This window comes from Antedon bifida, chromosome 1 (genome assembly GCF_963402885.1).
Source record: "Antedon bifida chromosome 1, ecAntBifi1.1, whole genome shotgun sequence".
Taxonomy (NCBI): domain Eukaryota; kingdom Metazoa; phylum Echinodermata; class Crinoidea; order Comatulida; family Antedonidae; genus Antedon; species Antedon bifida.
In genome coordinates this window covers 7,094,057-7,115,473 of record NC_136226.1, presented here as the reverse complement: position 1 = coordinate 7,115,473, position 21,417 = coordinate 7,094,057, and the positions used below count along the sequence as shown (strand labels likewise).

Genomic DNA, 21,417 nt, shown 5'->3' with positions numbered 1-21,417 from the left:
CCACAACTGTGTAAGGCTGGTTATATAACCATTACACCAAACTCAAAACCAAACTAGTGAAATAAGCCATTATCACACACAGCTTTAGACACAAAAATAAAAAATATATATATTTTCGAGAGAAATCTTATGTAGAGAAATTCTACGGTAGGCTGAGGTATGCACTCTCGGAGCACCGTTCTAGTTTGTGATGAATGTGGATTGCCAATCTAGTTACAGATTGTACATGAAGTGCTTGTTACAGAGGGTAATGACAGTTATCGCTGACCAGCAGTGGACAAGATTTAAAATAGATCACGCAATAGAAACTTGAAAACCATCCAATACCTATATTATCAGTTCTAATTTAAACATCTACTAATAAGGCAAAAAACGTTAGGTTAGTCACCCATGTGCTTATCAGGAATCTAAAAAAAAGTACCTATGGCACTCTGTCATCTATTAAGGTCCACAGGGACAAGTAGTGTCCATTCAGCATCGATACTGCTCTGCTAGTAGCCTAACTATGTCAACATATAGGCCTGTAGTATACAACTCTCGGTATTGCTTTGGCCTAAGAAAACACAGCCTAGCGTGTCCTACTGGTTTTGAGTAATATAGCCTAGTTTTTATTTTGAATGAACACACCTGCATGGTTCTAAAATGTTTCATTGTGGAAGAAAAATAGTTAATGTATGAAATTTGTTATTAGATTGTACATTTAATACGAATATCATTTTATCCCTAGGCTAAAAAGTGCCATTGATGTTGTTTTGTGTGATTTATCTATGTGACACTGTAAGCTTCTGTACTACTTGCCAAGCCAATGCAAGTTTAGCTTGGCTAACGTCCCGTCTAAACATATTGTTTCTGCTTGCATATCATTTTTTAATTTAATAATCTTATTTTCATAGAATAATTGTTCAATATTTGTTTTACCCTGTCTCATAGCTTTTCTTGGCTATCCTTTCAATGTTTGGTTCAGTATTTCCTTTACTTGCTGCCTCTTAGCTATGATTGGCTATCACTTTAATATTGATATTGTATTGTTTATTTACCCATTATGTATAACTTATAAATAAATTAATTTACTGAATGTATGTACTAATTGATATATCATTCACATATTGATCCTGTTAGGTCTACTACTATTCTACTACTATCTGTTATGATCTTCAAATCTCTTCACTAAATGGGAGAAAATCATATTTTAGTGTGATTTTCCGTTCTGTATTTGTTGTATATATGGAATATTTATTCTGAAATAAAGTGATCAATCAATAACATTCTTTTGATATTGTTAAATGTTCTGTTAAAAATAGTTAGATCGTTGACAGACTTGTGTGGAGACTTAGCCCCTTTACTTCTTTAACATGTGATTTATGGGTAATCACTTAACTTTCAAATAAGCACTCAAAATGGCTTTATTGGATTAAATAAGGAGTGATATTAAGCCTGCAAGACTATGTAGTATCAAATATACAATTTCCATGTTTAAAGACAAGGTTAAGTTATCCCTACTAGACATTTTGAGATTAAACTCAAACTACTTCAAAGACGGAATTAATTACAATAGGATTGAATTAATAAAATACAAGATCACTTAATTTCTTATTGTTTGCTTTTCATGATTGAAAAAAAACCAGTAAATGACTTTATTAAGTTCAAAATTGGTTATGGATTTTCACTTGTGTATTTTTTTTTTCTTTCAGGGAAAGTATATGGACATTGAATTTGACTTCAAAGGAGACCCAATGGGTGGAGTTATCACAAACTGTAAGATTATTTGAAATGTATCCTAAATAAAAAAAAAAAAGAACCTTTTTTGGGATACCCATATTAAGTGGACACTTTCCCATTAATTAAGTGAGGGGAAAATCTATTCTAGGTCACACCTATGAGGGGACTCATTGCTTCTTGAAACTGTCCCGTTAATGTAATACTGTATACAAATACTAGCACCATATTCGTACGCAAATCTTGCACGTACAATGGGAATATATGTTTGTACATGCGTAGAGTTTGTTCATATTTTCCTGGTATCATTGACAATGCGTAAAAAAAACATTTATGAGTGAGTCATAAAAGATATGTTGTGAATACTCACGTTTTAATATTATATGCATTAAGATAGTGAAACTGATTTTAAGTCTTATTATATTTAACTACCTTAATATGCAAACAAATTGGTACCCCACCATCTGTTTTAGTGGTGCATTAAACCCTCTGTAATGTGCTTGCCTTCAAATCCCAAGGTCCCGGGTTCAATCATGTTTCTACTCCACTCTCTAAGCCTGAAATGAGACTTTTAAGTATGATATAGTTTATCCATCATGTAATTGATTAAAAAGTTACTGTTGGACAAAATTATAATCGCATACTGAAATATATTAAACCAACTTATTGTTTTGAAGATTTACTAGAGAAGTCCAGAGTGGTAACACAAGCTTCAGGAGAAAGGAACTTTCACATCTTCTATCAATTGCTGGCAGGTGCCCCAGATGTTTTGATGAGTAAGTATGACTCAATATGCAAATTAGTCAGGTGACTGATTAACTACATTAAGGTCAGACAATATGTAGATAATAATATTTAATTAATTCCATAATAATTTATTCTTGTCTGTTTCTCATTAAACAACTTCCAAGTTCTAAAAAGGTATTATGATAAATGTGTTTTACTTTATTTTTCATGAATATGATGATTAATCAACATAGTTTTCTTTGTTTTGTGAAGGTTTTAGTTAATAAAAAATGTGATTGTATTTATAATAATTATGTCTGACCAATTGGCATTGATGATGTCATAATACTTTTCTTTGATGATGTCATAATACTTTTCTTTGATGATGTCATAATACTTTTCTTTGATGATGTCATAATACTTTTCTTTGATGATATCATATTCTTGTCTTTGCTAATGATGTAGGATGTTTAAAACAGATTCTTCATTACAGTATATAACATTTTAATGGGAAAGCGTTAACTGTTTAATTCAAATGTATATTAAATACTGTACTCTACCATCACTAACTTTCAAACCATGTTGAAATGTTAAAATACACTGCATCTTAAATAGATAAACATCGTCACATGTTTATATTAATTTATTTTATACTTCTCTCTTTCTTATTTCAAAATTTCTAAACCATTTTCTTTCCCAAAAATCCATAAATTCTGTATTGCAAACTCATGACATGCATCTGTTTTTTTGTTCTGAGTGATTGAAGAATATAAATATTTTATGACCATCCCTTTTGTCTATTTTCTCTTTCATTGTACACTTGTCCTTTCTTCAGAGGGTAAGTACAACATACCAGTAAACGTGTGTCAGCTGGGATCCATTTTCTGCTATTTTTCTTTTTTACATTGATTGCTATCATGGGCTAGTGTGCTCAAAACAATTTTAATGAAGAGATAAGTCCGCTGTAATTCATATCTGCTGCTATAGCACGCAAAAGAAGTCCAGCACTTCATCTTCACACATTTTCTACATTCTTTAAATATGATTTGGTACTAAATTTGCAGGGTTTGAAAATAGAAATCAAATATTTATTTTGTTTCTACTTTTGATTTCAATTGCCGTTACTTACCTATATAATTTAAATTATATTGCTGTGTTGTTTATTTTACTGCTTTTCTAAAACAAAATGGGGCTTTTATAAATGTTCTTGTGATATAAACATGTTTTATTCTCTATTATATAAAGAAAAATGAAACCACTTACACTGTACTTACTACTATTCATTCATAATTCCATCCTCACAATTACTAGGCTATATTTTAGATATGTGCTTTAAACAATCATTACCTTATTGTTCATTTTATTTGCTACATAACGATTTTCAAAATACATTTAGAAGATGTTCATTTTCTGTTAACATTAGTATTATTTGTGGTCTACATTTTTGTTTTATTAATTAACTCATAATATATAACACATTCATAACATACTTTTCACAATAATTCATATTGCTTCGTAAACTTTAAAATTTTACACTCATTATAGGATTTTACTATCTATTATAAGTGGTCACGCCCAGTTTGTAAATCACACATAGGCCTTAATTATACTGTTCATTCTCAAATATTCATATTTAAATTAAATTAGATTTAACTTAATCAAATCAGTTCAATGTATGTGTGTATTTTTCAAATTGACTCAAAATCGATGTCAAAATAATCTAGCTCAAATTCAAATGCTTGATTTAAAAAAGATTAGAAAATTACAAAGCGTACGCTGTAGTTGTGTATTGACAAAATATCATTTTTTATGAATATCTTTTGTTTGGTTATTATGCTTTTTTCTGCTCTTTGTCTCCCCGAGCTTTCGTCAAGATGTAATCATAGGTTTAGTCACAATAAGCCTTAATACTGTTATGCTTTTAAATTAATTTCATAATGTAGTATTTGAATCCATATCATAGAATAGTTTTTTGTTAAATGCTGTAGTAGATATTACAGTATTTAAACTGTAATAATTTGAGTTTTTTATAGAATTATTTATGAAGAAGGATTTGAAATAAATCAATAGTGTGTAGACAATGTGAATGAAATTTTATTTAAATAGGCGATAAAAGGAATGGTGTTGATGGGACATTTGGTGGCTTGATACTGTAGTCTTTGGCTTGCTTCAGCATTCTAGAAATGTTAGGCCTACTTAGGCCTTGTTATTTCAAAATTGCAGGTGTGCTTCGAATGGTACTCCTCGACACATTCAGCGTTGTGCTGTTTGTCATATCTTAGTGTGTAGAAGTTTACCAAATGTGTTCTGTACCTCAATCACCTTTTCTCTGTGTGTATTAGGTGTGTGCTCGCACTATGCCTTAAAACAGAAGGCCTGTCTACTGTGTTATATTTAGGTGTAGCACAAAATATGTATTAATACATTATCGTGTTATGTAATATTTAAAGGCTAAAATCTTGCGTCACTTTACATGCTTATAGAGTACAATAAAGATTTCACTATCATTATTTGACAATAGCTGATTAGTACACTTTTTGATTGTTCTCTGCTATTAATTATCATTAGTTACAGAAATGTAGATATTTTTTAGTGTTTTATTATAATAGTGTTTATTTGTTATTGTTTCTGCTATTATTCAGAGGGTTGGAGAGGTTGAAATTACAACTACAACCTTTTTTAAAATGCTCATTTAAAATAAATTGCTGTTTTGTTCATTATACTTGTTTTGGGTCCAGAATCCACAATTCAAAAAAGTGAATTAAGAAGATCAAATCGAAACTGCCTTCTGATATACTGATTTGAACAAATCTGGGAGAATGAGAAGAAGCTACCCAACCGAGATTCAAACTTGAACATTTGTGAAATTTGAAATGTACAATTAGTCATGATACTGTATTTCTTTACATTAATATTATGTTTATGATTTATACTTTATTTTTTTTTTTATTATTATTTTCGTTCTTTACTGTATAAGTAATAATTTTCTTATCTTTTGTTGCTTTCCTTTTTGGATGGTATGTTGGTTAATTTTCTTCAATCTCTAATATATTTATTCTAAAATATTTCATAAATAAATTGAGTTCAAATCCAATTATTCTTTTGTTCAACTTAAATACAAACCCTCATTGAGTTTTTAATTGAAATATATATCCTAATTTTCTGGTTCTTTTGTGTGGTATTAAACAAAATGTGCACACATAACCTAAACTAACCATAAAAGATCTACACTCTGCCACCATGGTGTATGGATTTATGAACTATATTTAACAGTAACAAACCGGTATATAATGTTTGGAGTGGGTGAGGAAGGCAATGCTGATGGTGCCAAAGTATTATAGCTCTAGGCCACTATTTCCACATACAATACCACAGGTTTTTTTAAACGCAGTAATGTATTAATTTTTGCCCACAGATGAGTTAGATTTGACCAGAAATCCAAATGATTACCATTATTTGAATCAGAGTGGAACGCAACAAATAGAGAACATCAATGACAAAGAGCAGTTAGCAGTTACACAGGTTAGAAAGAAATTATTAATATACAAGGTAACCCTTCCAGCTGGACAATATAATGCCAGTTGATATTCAGATGCCCTCTTAAATTCTAATACAGTAAATTTGTAATATAGTAATATACTTCTATTTCGAGATCGGCATCTTTTGTTAAAGGCTGTCTGGTACACACTAGAACACTAATTCATCAAATTTACTTCAAATATTACAGGGTAAACCCTTCCAGCTCGACAAAATAATGCCAGTTGATATTCATGTGCCCTCTTAAATTCTAGTAAAGTACACAGTAAAGAAAATGATGGTACACATTAGAACACTGATTCATCAAACATATAGAGTTATACATGATTTCTCCAATATAAACCCCCAAATTGACTTCAAATATTACAGGGTAACCCTTCCAGCTGGACAATATAATGCCAGTGGGTATTCAGATGCTCTTTTAAATTCTAATAAAGTACACAGTAAATTTGTATTTTGAATTACATCCATTTCGAGATTGGCATCTTTTGTAAAGACTGTCTGATACACATTATAGAAATTAGAACCCTGATGTATAAAGTTACAGTCAAGAAGATTTCTCCAATGTGAATATTATCCTTAAATGCACAAATTGCTTACTGTTTTGTATACAATTTATCTACAGAAAGCAATGCAAGTTCTTGGTTTTACAGATGAGGAAATTCTTTCAGTTTATAAACTTCTAGGTAGTATATTGAAGCTTGGTAATGTTGAATTTAACAGTTTCAATACAATGAATGGAACAGATGGAGTCAAAATTCAACGAGAAAATGGTAAGTTACAATTTGTTAATGTAGTTTATATCAATTCTGAATGTCCTTTACTGCCTTCAGTGAGGTAACAGGTTAAAGGTGACAACAAAAACGAGTCTGCAAGATGATTTCAGAATATGTAACCAAGGAAATCAAGATTCTGAGCTCTGGAGATGAAAGGGTTTATCTGTGGTTGCAACACGATCAGTTCCACACCCCTTAACTGGCACTGCACGTCACAGGGAATATGTCCATAGTAAACTACTGTTGGTATTTTCGCAGCCAGACATAAGATCAAAGGACTGTTACGAGTTCCTTGGCAAGGCTAGCTCAGTGCCCTGTTGTTAGATTGCCTTGATGTAACACTGTTAAATGTATGTACCTGCAGTGGAAATATGATCATGAGGTTCAAATTTGATTTTGGAGTGGAATATAATTTATAAAACTAAAATTTTATACTGGCAAGTATAACAAATACATCCTGTGCTATAATGCAGAATTTTACATTTTGGTTTCCATTTGAATATATATCTTATTTTTATACTGAATTGTAATTTATGTCTCTTAGAACTTTTAGACGTTTGCGATCAGCTGGAATGCTCGCAACAGGACATGATTCATGCATTAACTAAACGGACTATCGGACAGAAGGGTGAGAAGGTTACAACAACATTAACGCCATCGCAAGCATCGTATGCCCGTGATGCCCTCTGTAAGGCCATCTACGACCGACTGTTCACCTGGGCTATCAAAACGATCAACAGCAGTATACGGGTACGTATATACTAGAGTTTGTTGTATAAAAACAATGTCTCTGTGGTTTTCAAATCTTTGAAAGTAATGAATGAAGCTCAGCCTGTCAATTATACGATGCTGGTTCGAATCCTGCTGGAGACATTTTTTCATGCAACAAAATTTATATATATTATATTATTCAAATTGGGCATTATTTTTTCTTTAATATATAGTGATAAATTATTTATGTACATTTTAAAGATGTATTACCTCTTGAAAATGGCAAAAATAAGGTCATAATAATTAAATTGAGCTTACTTTGACCATGAGGCTTTGAGTTGCATTGTTTTTTTTTCATTTTCATTAAGAAAAAATACATCTTTATATTCAATAGGCTACTGGGCTATTGGGAGTATAATGGATTAGTATGGTTTTTTAAAACTGTTCAATGTTTTATTTTTTTACATTCAATTGGAAATTCTCTGTTTTTTTCCAAAAACAAATGAAATTAATTATTTAACAAAGTTATATAAATATATAAAAAAAAGGAATATTAGAATATGGTTGTTTAACATTTAATTTATTTCTTGATTGCCGATTTCTTTTTATGGTTTTTATTGTTTTTATGTTTTCATTCTTTTCATGCTGGATTTTCTTGGCTACAAAATAGGAGGTGAGAGTTTGTATAGCACAATGTTGTGTTGCTATTTTACTTGTGTATATTTTTGTGTGTCTGTATATCATTTTTAGATGTTTACAAATAACTATAATTCTTTCTTTATGTAGTAATTATCTATCATCCTAACATATATTGTCGATACTAATATTCTCAAACAGATTAGTTTTAGCTTATTTAGTAGATGGTAAATTTCTTGTTTTTAAAAGCTAAACAAATGCTATTAAATGTATGTATTGGCTACACCAATTTTTACTGTTCAGCCTAAAAACTACAACACAACCTCAATTTGAGTACTCCAGTTGGAAATACAAGCATAGCAAAGCTTATGAAATTGTTGAAGATTTCATTACAGCCCTTGTTTGTACTTCAGTGCTGTTGCCATATATGTCCATTATAAAAATACTGGTACAGATTATTATACCTAAACAAAGAATAAATGTTTATGAGTTATATAAACGTCATCATTTTCAGACGACATAATGATCAAATTGTAAATCTCTCTGATAAATGAAATTTGAAAGCTTTTAAAATAAGAAATTTGTGATTTACTAAATAATTATTATTCATTTCTTAAGCTCTGTCTACACTATCAAACTAGTTTGACAAAAAAGTGTGATGTACCTAAATATGGTAGTGATATGAATTATGGGCACATCACATTTGTTTGTAACATAAAGTTTGTTAGTGTAGACAGAGCCTTAGAGACTTACTGGTGGATTATTATTAACATACTGTATATATTTCCCATTTCGTCTTCCCTTTCTCATCCTCGTATCCCAATTGAAATCTCTTGAATTCATTTGTAGATTTTTCAATACCTTTTTAAGATGCCCATTTTCCTTTAGAAATGTTAGTCTTTTACAAATATTTTTTTTTAAAGATATGTAATTATTTTATGGTCATTGAAAGTGTCATTATTGTCCTCCATAAGTTATCTAACCAGTCTTAAAGAACTTACTCAATTTTCATATGTTCATCTGTACTATTATCTTATAAGTTGCTCTTATAACTTGTTTTATTTTATTTTCTGTATTTGTTATTGTTTTTTAAGCAAACTTTAATATTAACCCAACCTTGTAACCTGTAAAGAATCAAGTTTAGTAGTAATCATTGAATAATTCATTTATTTTAAACACAGGAATCTAAAGACAATGCAAAAAAGAAGGTACCGGTATTACAAAAATACTCTAATTTGGTACTCTAATCTGGTTCTCTAATATTATCCAACAAATATATATAATAACCCATTTATAAAACAATTTGTAATGAAAATACTAGTATTTTTAGTTGTATTGTAATAAACATAGCAATTATATTATATATAACAGGTCAGTATAACAATTGAAATTTTCCAGTATATCACTGGGCGGGTTAGAGTTTCTCTATGCCTATTAACTTATAACAACTTTAATATTTTGAGAATAAATAGGTTAGAACTAATACCGAACCACATGTGATGTGTAATTAACCAATCAAATTGCAAGGATACACTCAGGTGTGTTAATAATTACATAATGATAGTTTAATAATATATTACTTTGGTAAATTAAAACATTAATATTTGAGATATAATAATATATAAAAAAAATAAATATTATATATAATTCTATGAATATAATATATATAAGGTAATACAATTAACATCTATAACGGAAAACAATTGAAAAAGCTATGTAACTATAAAATCATAATGTATGCACGTACGTATATATTAAATGGTGGAAGAATCTAATATTAATTTATTTATACTTATATTTTATTAAATAGATAAGATATATCTGCTATATAATATAATATGGTGTTTGCTTCTTACACTATAAATTTGGTAACAAATTTTTATTGTAAAATAAATTATAAATAGACATCATAATATAAATAGATAAATACAGTTGCATGATTGGTTTAAGATACATACATTATTATTTTTAAATTTATATATATAGATTCTACTGTATTTGGTATCATACATTTATCATTGTTGATATAAATTTTGCAGTACACCACGTATATTAGTTCTGAAAAGAACTGTTGAGTTCTTTCCGGAACTAAAATACGTGTACCGCAAAATTTATATCAACATTTGATTTCGCCATGCAAACCTTCAAACAATATAATACATTTATCATTATTGTAATACTTTTCCTCATATATCTTTTTACCTGTCAGTCTTATACAAGGAAGAAGGTATACACACATACATAAATATATATTCACAACAATGACCTTTCACCTTGTTTAACTATGGGTTATTTCACCTTTGACCTACTGTATCCCAAAAATCACACTTTTAAATGCATGTATTGTAGATGCCTGAAGTCCATCACATCATCACCATTATGTACTTTTAGTTATTGTTCCAAGGCCTAAAGCTCTGTATACACCATCAAACTACTGTAGTTTGATGTGCCCAAATATGGTCGTGATATGGCCAAATATGGTAGTGCCTTAATCTATGTTCGAAGAAGGATTCTATATTGCCATAATTGTCACTTGGACGTAAATTCCAGAATTATTTTGTGATCATTAATGAAGAACCACATTTGCAATTTTTTTAAATAATTATTTTCCTGGTTGTGAACACTTACATTTATCCTTTGGTAGCACGCTTGGCTTTGTTTTTCACTTATGTCAACCAAGGCTAGCTAAGTCTAGTTATGAAATGTTGAACATAAAAGTGTGTTTGTTTATCCCACAAATAAATCAGTAAAATAGATAATTCAATCAACTTATTGCATGCTAGTTCTTGTGTTGGCATGTGATAGAGATTATAGGATTCAAAAGGATTTGAACCTTAATCTCTCATGTAACTTGTAAGCACTATAACCACCAAGCCAAAAATTCCCCCACATGTAATGTTTTATATAGCAGTTTCTTTTTCTGTCCATTCAATGATTTTTGCGATTTCAAATTTGAAACAAACCACCCAGTTATATCCATCATATGTATGACTTGTTAAGTTGAAAGTTTTGCCCTACTCATAATTTTACTGAATGTACAGTGCACTGAGAACAATTTTTGTGGGAAAAAAAGTATCTCAGTGGGCCTTTCCGAATTTCCTTTGTTTTCAATTAATTTTTTTTACAAACGATATGTATAAAATAAATAATGGTATTTTAAATATTTCCGTCTTCTTTCATCAGGTTCGTGATGGTTCCGGAAGGAAAGTGATGGGTGTTCTGGACATCTATGGATTTGAAATATTTGAGGTTAGTTATGTTGCATGTTCAGTTAGCTTCTTGGCACCATTCTGCAGCCGTTTTCTACCATATTGGTCACCAATTTGTGTTGTACAATAGAACACCATGGTAAAATCTTATTCTGGGTTTTAAGTGGACATATTGCTAATTTGTGTGGTTTATGGATTTTACGTCTCAGCCCTGTCAAAATAATGATTAGAGATCCATTACAACCAATACCAAGATGATAATATCATCTCAGAAGCATCCCTTGATATGATATGAAATGAGATGAAAAACATAAATAACTTTTTTCTTTAGGGAAACGGGTTTGAACAGTTCATAATCAATTATTGCAATGAGAAGCTTCAACAAATCTTTATTGAGTTGACGCTAAAGGAGGAACAGGAAGAGTACATTGTGGAAGGCATTGAATGGACCAACATTGAATTCTTTAATAACATTGCAATATGTGATCTAATTGAAAAGGTTAGCTTAAACATTATATCATATTTTTAAGAAAATCAATGGCATAATGTCCTATTTTAATGATATGTGGCAATGAGAGTAAACAAAAAAAATCTAAAATAGATTGCAATTTTTTAAATTATTATTATTATTTCATATGCATTCAACAGCGAGTAACTCACCAATTACAGGATGGATAAACTATTTTATAATTTATCGTGCTTATAAACTATAAAGGGAGTGGAGTTACAACCGTGACACTAGGTCAGGATTGAACACCGGACCTTGGGAATGGAAGGCAAGCATGTTAACCACCAAGCTACAGCTCCATTACAATTATAATTTAATTATTTTAAATGGAAATAAATGTTGTATTTGATAGTTTATTATATTTTTATTTAATCTTAATTATTTTCCCCTGCAGAGTAATGTAGGAATCCTGTCCATGCTGGATGAGGAGTGCCTGCGCCCTGGTGATGTTTCAGACAGCACATTCTTAAACAAGATGAATACCACAAAGTCAATCATAAAACATCCTCATTACGAGAGTAGGTCAAAGTGCAAATCAGACAAGACCATCGACCATGAGTCTTTCAGGCTAAAGCATTATGCAGGAAATGTAAGTTCACAAATTTGAAGATGTTTTTATTTCGAGATCTTTTCTAGGTAAAAATATTGATAAAACTTACCAACACTTTATGAACTCTCAGTTCACATTCTCAAATGCTGTTCAATTGAAGAAACAGTGACTATTTAATGTAAACAGCAACATGAACATACTTTTTTGTTTTTTCAGGTAAACTATTGTGTAAATGGTTTCATTGATAAGAACAACGATCTGTTATTCCGTGATCTATCTCAATTAATGTACAAGTGTGACCATCTATTACTCAAGACTCTCTTTCCAGAAGGCAACCCCAAACATAACTCACAGAAACGACCGCCAACGACTGCGTTCCAATTTAAGGTGAGATTACTGCTCTGGGAGTGTCAGCTTTCCTATCTCTTGATCCCCTGCTTTCCGTGTTTAATTTCTCAAGTTTAGTATTTGTATTATTCTATGTATTTTCATTCATATATTATGCTGTTTTATAAATTGTACTGTTCTTGGAAAGCAATAAATATTACTTACTTACTTGATCACATAGTTTTAAAATAGATTTCATTAGTCTATTTTAACCCTGCACATGTGTATAATTTGTTGTATTTTTTTATTATTTATATTGATAAACATTCTCCATACGCAGTCAAAACAAGTTTACACACACCAGGACGATGACATACGTGCGTCCCAGTGTGAAAGGCTATTAAATATATCATGAAAACCTTGGCCAACATAGTCACTTTTATTTACCTCTTCTTGTTTTTGTATTGTATTACTGTTTCTCATTGTTTATTATTCTTTTATTATTTGTCTTACCATTATTGAATAAATGTTATATTGAATTGAATTGATTTCATACATATTGCAGATTTTAGTTTTATTATTTATCATTTATTTATTTTTGTATTCAGTCTTCTATAGCACAGTTAATGAAGAATCTAGTATGTAAGGATCCTAATTACATCCGATGTATTAAGGTGAGTAGTGGACTTGAATTAATTAACCATTAACCAATACCCAGTGAACTCAATATATACAGTAATGATGGATGCTCATTTGCTCTTTCTATGTAATAATGTATTTGGAACCTCTCATACACATGACAAATACAATTTATATTCTAAATACAGAAAATCATATTGCTGTTTTTATTGTTATCGTATATTAACATATTTTAAACAATTTAATTAAATACATTGGCTAAAAAATTAAGAGGCCTAGAATATTGCAAAATATTGATCATAGGTGTGCTATTATGTTTGGTCCTTAGGTATACAGACAATTCAACTACTCATTACATTTTGACCCGTAATCCATAAGTAACAACTGATAGATCTACCAAGGAACTTAATTAACATACAAATATATATCCAACCAGTTGTGATAGCTTTCGTAACTACCCCGTTTCAATATGTATTTGTTGCAGAAAGTATAAAGCTGATTTGAATTGTAAATATTTGTATGAAAAGTTGTGCAAGAATATATATTTTTTTTGGAAATATTACATTGCAATAAATTCAATTTTTTTTTCAACAGCCAAATGATGACAAAGCACCAAATGATTTTAATGAGGCGTTAGTAAGACACCAAGTCCGATATTTAGGGTAATTATATTTTTAATGTACACTATTGTAATCTATAAAAATAATTATAATATCAAATCAAAAGCCATAGCAATTATGTACAAAGGAAAGTATAATAGATGTGTGCTTTAAGTGGTTAAGTTTATTAACAACCAAACACAAACATCTCTCCAAATTAAAGAAGGTCTCGCAACCTAGTAACCATTGGACAATATCTTTCTACTTATAGTTTAATGGAGAATGTACGAGTAAGGAGGGCAGGCTACGCATTCAGACAATCGTATGAGCTCTGCCTATCACGATACAAGATGCTCTGTCCAAAGACATGGCCGAATTGGAATGGCCCAGCCAGAGAAGGAATGGTCCAACTCTTCAAACATCTTGGATACAAGAAGGAGGAGTATGCCTTTGGAAGAACTAAAATTTTCATTAGGAATCCAAGAACAGTAAGTTGTTTATTTATTGCCTTTTTTCCAGAATTTTAAATAAACATTTTGCTTATCAACTGATTGTCATTACCGTAATGATTTAATATGCACTATTAGTAAGTAAGTAAGCTTCATTTGAATAATAATATACATTTCATGTGGAATACAATTTAATACAACAATCTATAATTTGTCTTACAGCTCTTTGACTTAGAAAAACGACGCCACCATCGCATGCACTACCTCGCCACACTAATACAGAAGATTTACAAAGGACATCGAGATTGTAAGAAATACCAAAAGATGCGAGCGAGTGTGACGCAAATCGCTGCACACTACAAAGGTTACAAAGCCAAATCAAAGTACAAAAAAATGCGAATGTCATGCATCTTGATAACGTCTCTATGGCGTGGATACCTTGCACGGAAAGAGTACAAACGTTTGCGTTATGAGGCAAAGTGTATCTGGGCTGTTGGCATTATCAAGAAGTTTTTCATTGGTTGGCGAGTGAGTACATTGTATAATCATTAATAATAGCATACATAGTATCCTTGTCATTTGGTTGGTTGATTTCTGTAATGGGCACTGTCTATAACTGCACTACACTGCTGCCAAATTTGAGCACCGCCTTGTCGAATAGACCCTTTTCAATTCATAAAAAAATTCTTGCCATTAAATCTCATAATCTTCCATTATTTGTATATTATTTTTCATGTTTTTATTCAACATAGGTACGAAGAGAATACAGAAAGTTATTCCGTGCCAATGCAGCTCCAAAGATTGTTGCCTTTATGCGGCGATATGTGGTATGTATAAAGATAAACCTTGTCTTTCTAGTACACCAATGCCATTTGGCAGATTCATGACAGTCTTCTTTATATACTTCTCTGTTAAGTGCTTCTTCTTTTAGTTCAGAAAATGTTTACAATATTAATGATTTATATTTACATTTTTTACAAATAGATTTCAAAGTATTTGTTGAAATTAAAAACACAGTTACCGTCCATGTCGCCAACTGACAAGAACTGGCCACCATGTTCACCTATTCACAAGTCTGCGCATTTAAAGCTGAAAGATGTATTCCGGCGATGGAGGGTATGAATCCTTGTGTTTATTGTATTTCAGCCAATGACTTAATAGATTTAACATAATTAAATTACAGTTTATATGAATTACAGGATATAATGTAAAGTAATGCTGTAAATTTCTACATTTTGATGCTATAGGCAACCGTATACAGAAGTCAAGTTGATGAGCAAAAAAGAGAAGTTCTTGGGACAAAGGTCACTGCAAGTGACCTATTCAAAGAGAAGAAATCAAGTTATCCAGCCTCGTAAGTTATTCTGAAATTTGTATCCTATCTTAATTGAATTTGAAAGGATCAGGTGATTGGGATTGATAATAATATAAAGAGATATTTCATATTTAGACTGTTAAAATTGGTGTGACAGCTTGGTTTAAGTTTATTTACATACGTAAATCACAGCCAATCCGTATCAAATTAATAGATAGACACCTATCTATTATATTTTATTTTTTAACTCTTGTAGAATATCTGTGCAATTCCGTGGCGACTATGTGCGGTTACGAAACAACACCAAATATAGCAAGTTAGCCGTGCAAACTGAAGATCAGAAGATTCACTTTGCTGATGTCGTTGATAAAGTTAACAGAAACAATGGCAAGGTATAGAGACAATATTATCCAAAACTCAAGCATAGTCAACACCAGTGTTAATTATAAATTTAAACTACTCAAAACACCTGACTGCACACCGCTTTCAAACTCTGGAACGTACCAAAGACACACCGGAGATACAATGTGCAATGTACCGACACTGGTGTTGTTTATGGTCAGAATAGTACTAGCATTTCAGAGACACTCTCCAAGAGTTTATTCATGGTGTTTTATGTGAAAGGGATATATTACATTTTTTTAGAAAAATGCTTATATCATTTATTAGCTAATATACTATTTTTTTATTGTTTAGACGACACACACGTTACTGGTTCTAAGTTCCAAGTCATTCCTCATAATGGATCAAAAGACGCTAGCAATCAAATATCGTATTCCACTAAATGAGATTACAAGGATCACATGCAGTCCATACAGTGATGGTGTATTTGTTGTACATGTTACTAAAGTAAGCTATATTTTATTTGAACAAATCAAATGCATTTATTACAATTAAATTTTGAAAATACATAGTTTAGCATGCTGTGGACTGAAGCAATAAAGTGCAGATATATCGGCAAAATTATAAATACCAATAATTTTCTTCAATTAAATAATTTTCTGTAGTTATCACTGACAATTTGTTGTTGAGGAATATTGGAGTTATAGCAAATTGACTATTATTTTACCAAATATCTTTTATTAATAATAAAAACAAAAACATTTACTTTTCAGGGTGGAGAATTTACAAAGAAGGGTGACTTTGTATTCATATCCCTGAAGGTTATAGAAATTCTGACACGATTTAGTCGAGCTTTACAAATGGAGATGAGTAAACAAAATGTCGTTCAAATAGCAGATAGGTAAGTTCATTTAAAGCCTTATTTTATATAAAGTATTTGATAAGAAAGGGTGGTGGTGTTTTTATTTAGTGTATTATTTTTTTAATATTTATTTTACGCCCATATGCAGTTGGAAAGTACAAAATATTTCCTGAAGAGATTTTTATTTATTATTTATTTAAACCTTCTGCCTATGGGCTTGTCTATGTGCCTACAAAAATTCAATACAAAGCCCATTTAGTGTTAGTAAGGCTACCAGTGTATGTTTTCATGCCTTCTGATAATCAACACAATAATTTAATATACTTTACTGCCACAAAACATTTGATAACAATGTGAGAAAGCACTGTATTGATAAAGATCACTAAAAGGACATTTGTTTTAAGTATATATTTAAATCAAGATGAATTTGAACTTTTTATAATAAATAATAATAATAATAGTTATTCTTATATGGAAACATAATAATGCAGCTAGTAATCAGCACAAAGTTTATGATAATGAGGATATCCTTTTGGGTGCTAGGCTAGGTATATATTATAATAAATCTATATAAATAGCTCTCTGAAAAATATTAGTAATTTTATAATAATTTAATATTTATTGTATCATATCATTTTTTTTTCAAGGTTTAATCTGGATTTTAATGGAAGCAGTATCCAAGCAACTATCTGTACCAAAAACATTCATGAAATTAATCCAGCCCCACAATGTAAACGGAAAGGCAAGCGCTTAGATATCATGGCGTGACTTACATAAAACATAACCAGTTAAAACCAAATAAGGTAACCGGTAAAAACCGATGTAATTCTTGCAGAGGATTGTAATTTTACGAGACGTAAAGTATAAATTGTAAAACATAAATTACATTTTGCCTGATTAAAACTCGCTTACCGTCATGACAACATTTATGTACATAATAATAATAATTATAAGTATTATATTTTTTAATGTTCCTAAAAAAATTTTGAAACAAATGATACTAAAAATGGAATGAAAATTAAGGACAGACTGTAGCAACTGTGTGTTGTGTTAAATTTATATTTAGTATATTTGCTGTGTAACATTAGTATATGTTGTGAAAGAGCTAGCAGAATAGAAAAGACGACAATCATATGAGAATCATTGATTGTTATATTAAGATAACGTTTCTGTCTCATTAATTGCCTAGTATCTTGACCAATAAATTCCATTGTATATAAAATTATAACAGCAAAGTCAGTGGGCCAGCTAATAATGATTAGAATCTTGAGATTGGAATTCAATCATAATATTCTAATCCTTCTAGGACTAACTTTTAGTTCAGAATGATTTACACTCTTGTTCAAAATTATTCTATTCATCGTATTGATATTATCAGAAAATGTTTTTATTTAAATAATATATATGTATAATAATATTGACCAGATAAATTAATGGTATGTCAGTGAATAATGAATGATAAATATATTTGAAAATATGTCTTTCTGTGATTAATATTGAAATCCTGTTGGTGCTGGGGCATAACAAAATGTTCTCTCTCTATTTTATAATATTTTATAACACGACACGTGATGCGTAATTAACCAATCAAAAGAAAAGATTACAAGCAGGTGTGTTATAATAGATAATATATATATATGTCTGACAAGGAAAATCCTAGGAAAAATGAGTTGATGCCATATTATTGTTCCATTCCAGTGTTGTATTGGACATTACCAAATTTATATTCCCCCTAATCTAAAATCATTCCAATTAAACCAATACTGTACACACACAAATGAGATATTAACATCATGTTGGCATATCATTCTTTATATCGAAATTAACATTTTCTTAACTGAAGACTTTCCTTTCCAAGTTGTTTTCATTTATATAATGTTTTCTATTCTACTTCACCTTATGTACAGCTCATTATCTTGCTTATACTAGGCACTACATAAGAATTAACTAAGATTATTTTCCCTCAAATCATAAAAATGCTTACCTTCTTTAATTATTGGATTACCTTGTTATCCGGTATAATAATCAAAGGTTTTTTTTTTTAATAATCAGGGATATGATTCAAAGACCTTCTTTCTATAAAGAATGTATGTAATTATATAGTGAATATTTATTGATTTCTTTATAGTGTTTGTATTGATTTTGAAGATAATTTGATACAAATCGAAAATAATAGAATCATAGTTATTAATCAGTTCTGCCTATTTCGGATGTTTCAGTCTCAGTAAAAATATAAATAAAGGGCCCATGTTGATGATAACGCAGTATATGATCATATATAGCAATATTATTGCATAATAATTGAATTTTAAAAACTTGCTATTTTGGCCATTTTTCGAAAAAATCCCTGTACTATAGTACAGGGATTTTTTCAAAATTGGCAAAATTTTGACCCTTTTATTTTTCGCCTTAACTGGTTTCTATGACACTATAAGATGATGATAACGCAATATATGGTCATATATAGCAATATTATTGCATAATAATTGAATTTTAAAAACTTGCTATTTTGGCCAATTTTCGAAAAAATCCCTGTACTAGCCTATAGTACAGGGATTTTTTCAAAAATGGCCAAATTTTGACCCTTTTATTTTTCGCCTTAACTAGTTTCTATGGCACTATAAGATGATGATAACGCAATATATGATCATATATAGCAATATTATCGCATAATAACTGAATTTTAAAAACTTGCTATTTTGGCCATTTTTCGAAAAAATCCATGTACTATAGTACAGGGATTTTTTAAAAAATGGCCAAATTTTGACCCTTTTATTTTTCGCCTTAACTGGTTTCTATGACACTATAAGATGATGATAACGCAATATATGGTCATATATAGCAATATTATTGCATAATAATTGAATTTTAAAAACTTGCTATTTTGGCCATTTTTCGAAAAAATCCCTGTACTATATAGTACAGGGATTTTTTCAAAAATGGCTAAATTTTGACCCTTTTATTTTTCGCCTTAACTGGTTTCTATGGCACTATAAGATGATGATAACGCAATATATGATCATATATAGCAATATTATCGCATAATAATTGAATTTTAAAAACTTTCTATTTTGGCCATTTTTCGAAAAAATCCCTTACTATAGTACAGGGATTTTTTCAAAAATGGCCAAATTTTTACCCTTTTATTTTTCGCCTTAACTGGTTTCTATGACACTATAAGATGATGATAACGCAATATATGGTCATATATAGCAATATTATCGCTAATAATTGAATTTTAAAAACTTGCTATTTTGGCCATTTTTCGAAAAAATCCATGTACTATAGTACAGGGATTTTTTCAAAAATGGCCAAATTTTGACCCTTTTATTTTTCGCCTTAACTGGTTTCTATGACACTATAAGATGATGATAACGCAATATATGGTCATATATAGCAATATTATTGCATAATAATTGAATTTTAAAAACTTGCTATTTTGGCCATTTTTTCGAAAAAATCCCTGTACTATAGTACAGGGATTTTTTCAAAAATGGCCAAATTTTGACCCTTTTATTTTTCGCCTTAACTGGTTTCTATGACACTATAAGATGATGATAACGCAATATATGGTCATATATAGCAATATTATCGCTAATAATTGAATTTTAAAAACTTGCTATTTTGGCCATTTTTCGAAAAAATCCCTTACTATAGTACAGGGATTTTTTCAAAAATGGCCAAATTTTGACCCTTTTATTTTTCGCCTTAACTGGTTTCTATGACACTATAAGATGATGATAACGCAATATATGGTCATATATAGCAATATTATTGCATAATAATTGAATTTTAAAAACTTGCTATTTTGGCCATTTTTCGAAAAAATCCCTTACTAAGTACAGGGATTTTTTCAAAAATGGCCAAATTTTGACCCTTTTATTTTTCGCCTTAACTGGTTTCTATGACACTATAAGATGATGATAACGCAATATATGGTCATATATAGCAATATTATCGCTAATAATTGAATTTTAAAAAATTTGCTATTTTGGCCATTTTTCGAAAAAATCCATGTACTATTATAGTACAGGGATTTTTTCAAAAATGGCCAAATTTTGACCCTTTTATTTTTCGCCTTAACTGGTTTCTATGACACTATAAGATGATGATAACGCAATATATGGTCATATATAGCAATATTATTGCATAATAATTGAATTTTAAAAACTTGCTATTTTGGCCATTTTTCGAAAAAATCCCTTACTATAGTACAGGGATTTTTTAAAAAATGGCCAAATTTTGACCCTTTTATTTTTCGCCATAACTGGTTTCTATGGCACTATAAGAGGATGATAACACAATATATGATCATATATAGCAATATTATCGCATAATTGAATTTTAAAAACTAGCTATTTTGGCCATTTTTCAAAAAAATCCCTTTACTATAATAGTACAGGGATTATTTCAAAAATGGCCAAATTCGACCCTTTTATTTTTCGCCTTAACTGGTTTCTATGACACTATAAGATGATGATAACGCAATATATGGTCATATATAGCAATATTATT

The 21,417-nt window shown here is 30.1% G+C and overlaps 1 protein-coding gene across 2 annotated transcripts in view; it reads left to right on the top strand.

Moving 5' to 3' along the window:
- Positions 1 to 19,019, top strand: part of LOC144839949 (unconventional myosin-Ib-like) — a 41,177-nt gene extending 22,158 nt beyond the window's left edge. For both annotated transcript variants that reach the window (XM_078695545.1, XM_078695554.1), the window contains exons 7-27: positions 1,692 to 1,755; positions 2,394 to 2,492; positions 5,858 to 5,964; positions 6,605 to 6,752; positions 7,300 to 7,505; positions 9,284 to 9,310; positions 11,286 to 11,351; positions 11,643 to 11,810; positions 12,214 to 12,408; positions 12,586 to 12,756; positions 13,305 to 13,370; positions 13,930 to 13,997; positions 14,206 to 14,422; positions 14,606 to 14,911; positions 15,136 to 15,210; positions 15,368 to 15,499; positions 15,631 to 15,737; positions 15,955 to 16,090; positions 16,395 to 16,547; positions 16,814 to 16,941; positions 17,550 to 19,019. In XM_078695545.1, coding sequence (XP_078551671.1) covers positions 1,692 to 1,755; positions 2,394 to 2,492; positions 5,858 to 5,964; positions 6,605 to 6,752; positions 7,300 to 7,505; positions 9,284 to 9,310; positions 11,286 to 11,351; positions 11,643 to 11,810; positions 12,214 to 12,408; positions 12,586 to 12,756; positions 13,305 to 13,370; positions 13,930 to 13,997; positions 14,206 to 14,422; positions 14,606 to 14,911; positions 15,136 to 15,210; positions 15,368 to 15,499; positions 15,631 to 15,737; positions 15,955 to 16,090; positions 16,395 to 16,547; positions 16,814 to 16,941; positions 17,550 to 17,670 — 2,760 coding nt within the window. In that variant the 3' untranslated portion in view covers positions 17,671 to 19,019. The remainder of the gene's footprint in view (positions 1 to 1,691; positions 1,756 to 2,393; positions 2,493 to 5,857; positions 5,965 to 6,604; positions 6,753 to 7,299; positions 7,506 to 9,283; positions 9,311 to 11,285; positions 11,352 to 11,642; positions 11,811 to 12,213; positions 12,409 to 12,585; positions 12,757 to 13,304; positions 13,371 to 13,929; positions 13,998 to 14,205; positions 14,423 to 14,605; positions 14,912 to 15,135; positions 15,211 to 15,367; positions 15,500 to 15,630; positions 15,738 to 15,954; positions 16,091 to 16,394; positions 16,548 to 16,813; positions 16,942 to 17,549) is intronic.
- The last annotated feature ends 2,398 nt before the right edge of the window (positions 19,020 to 21,417 follow it).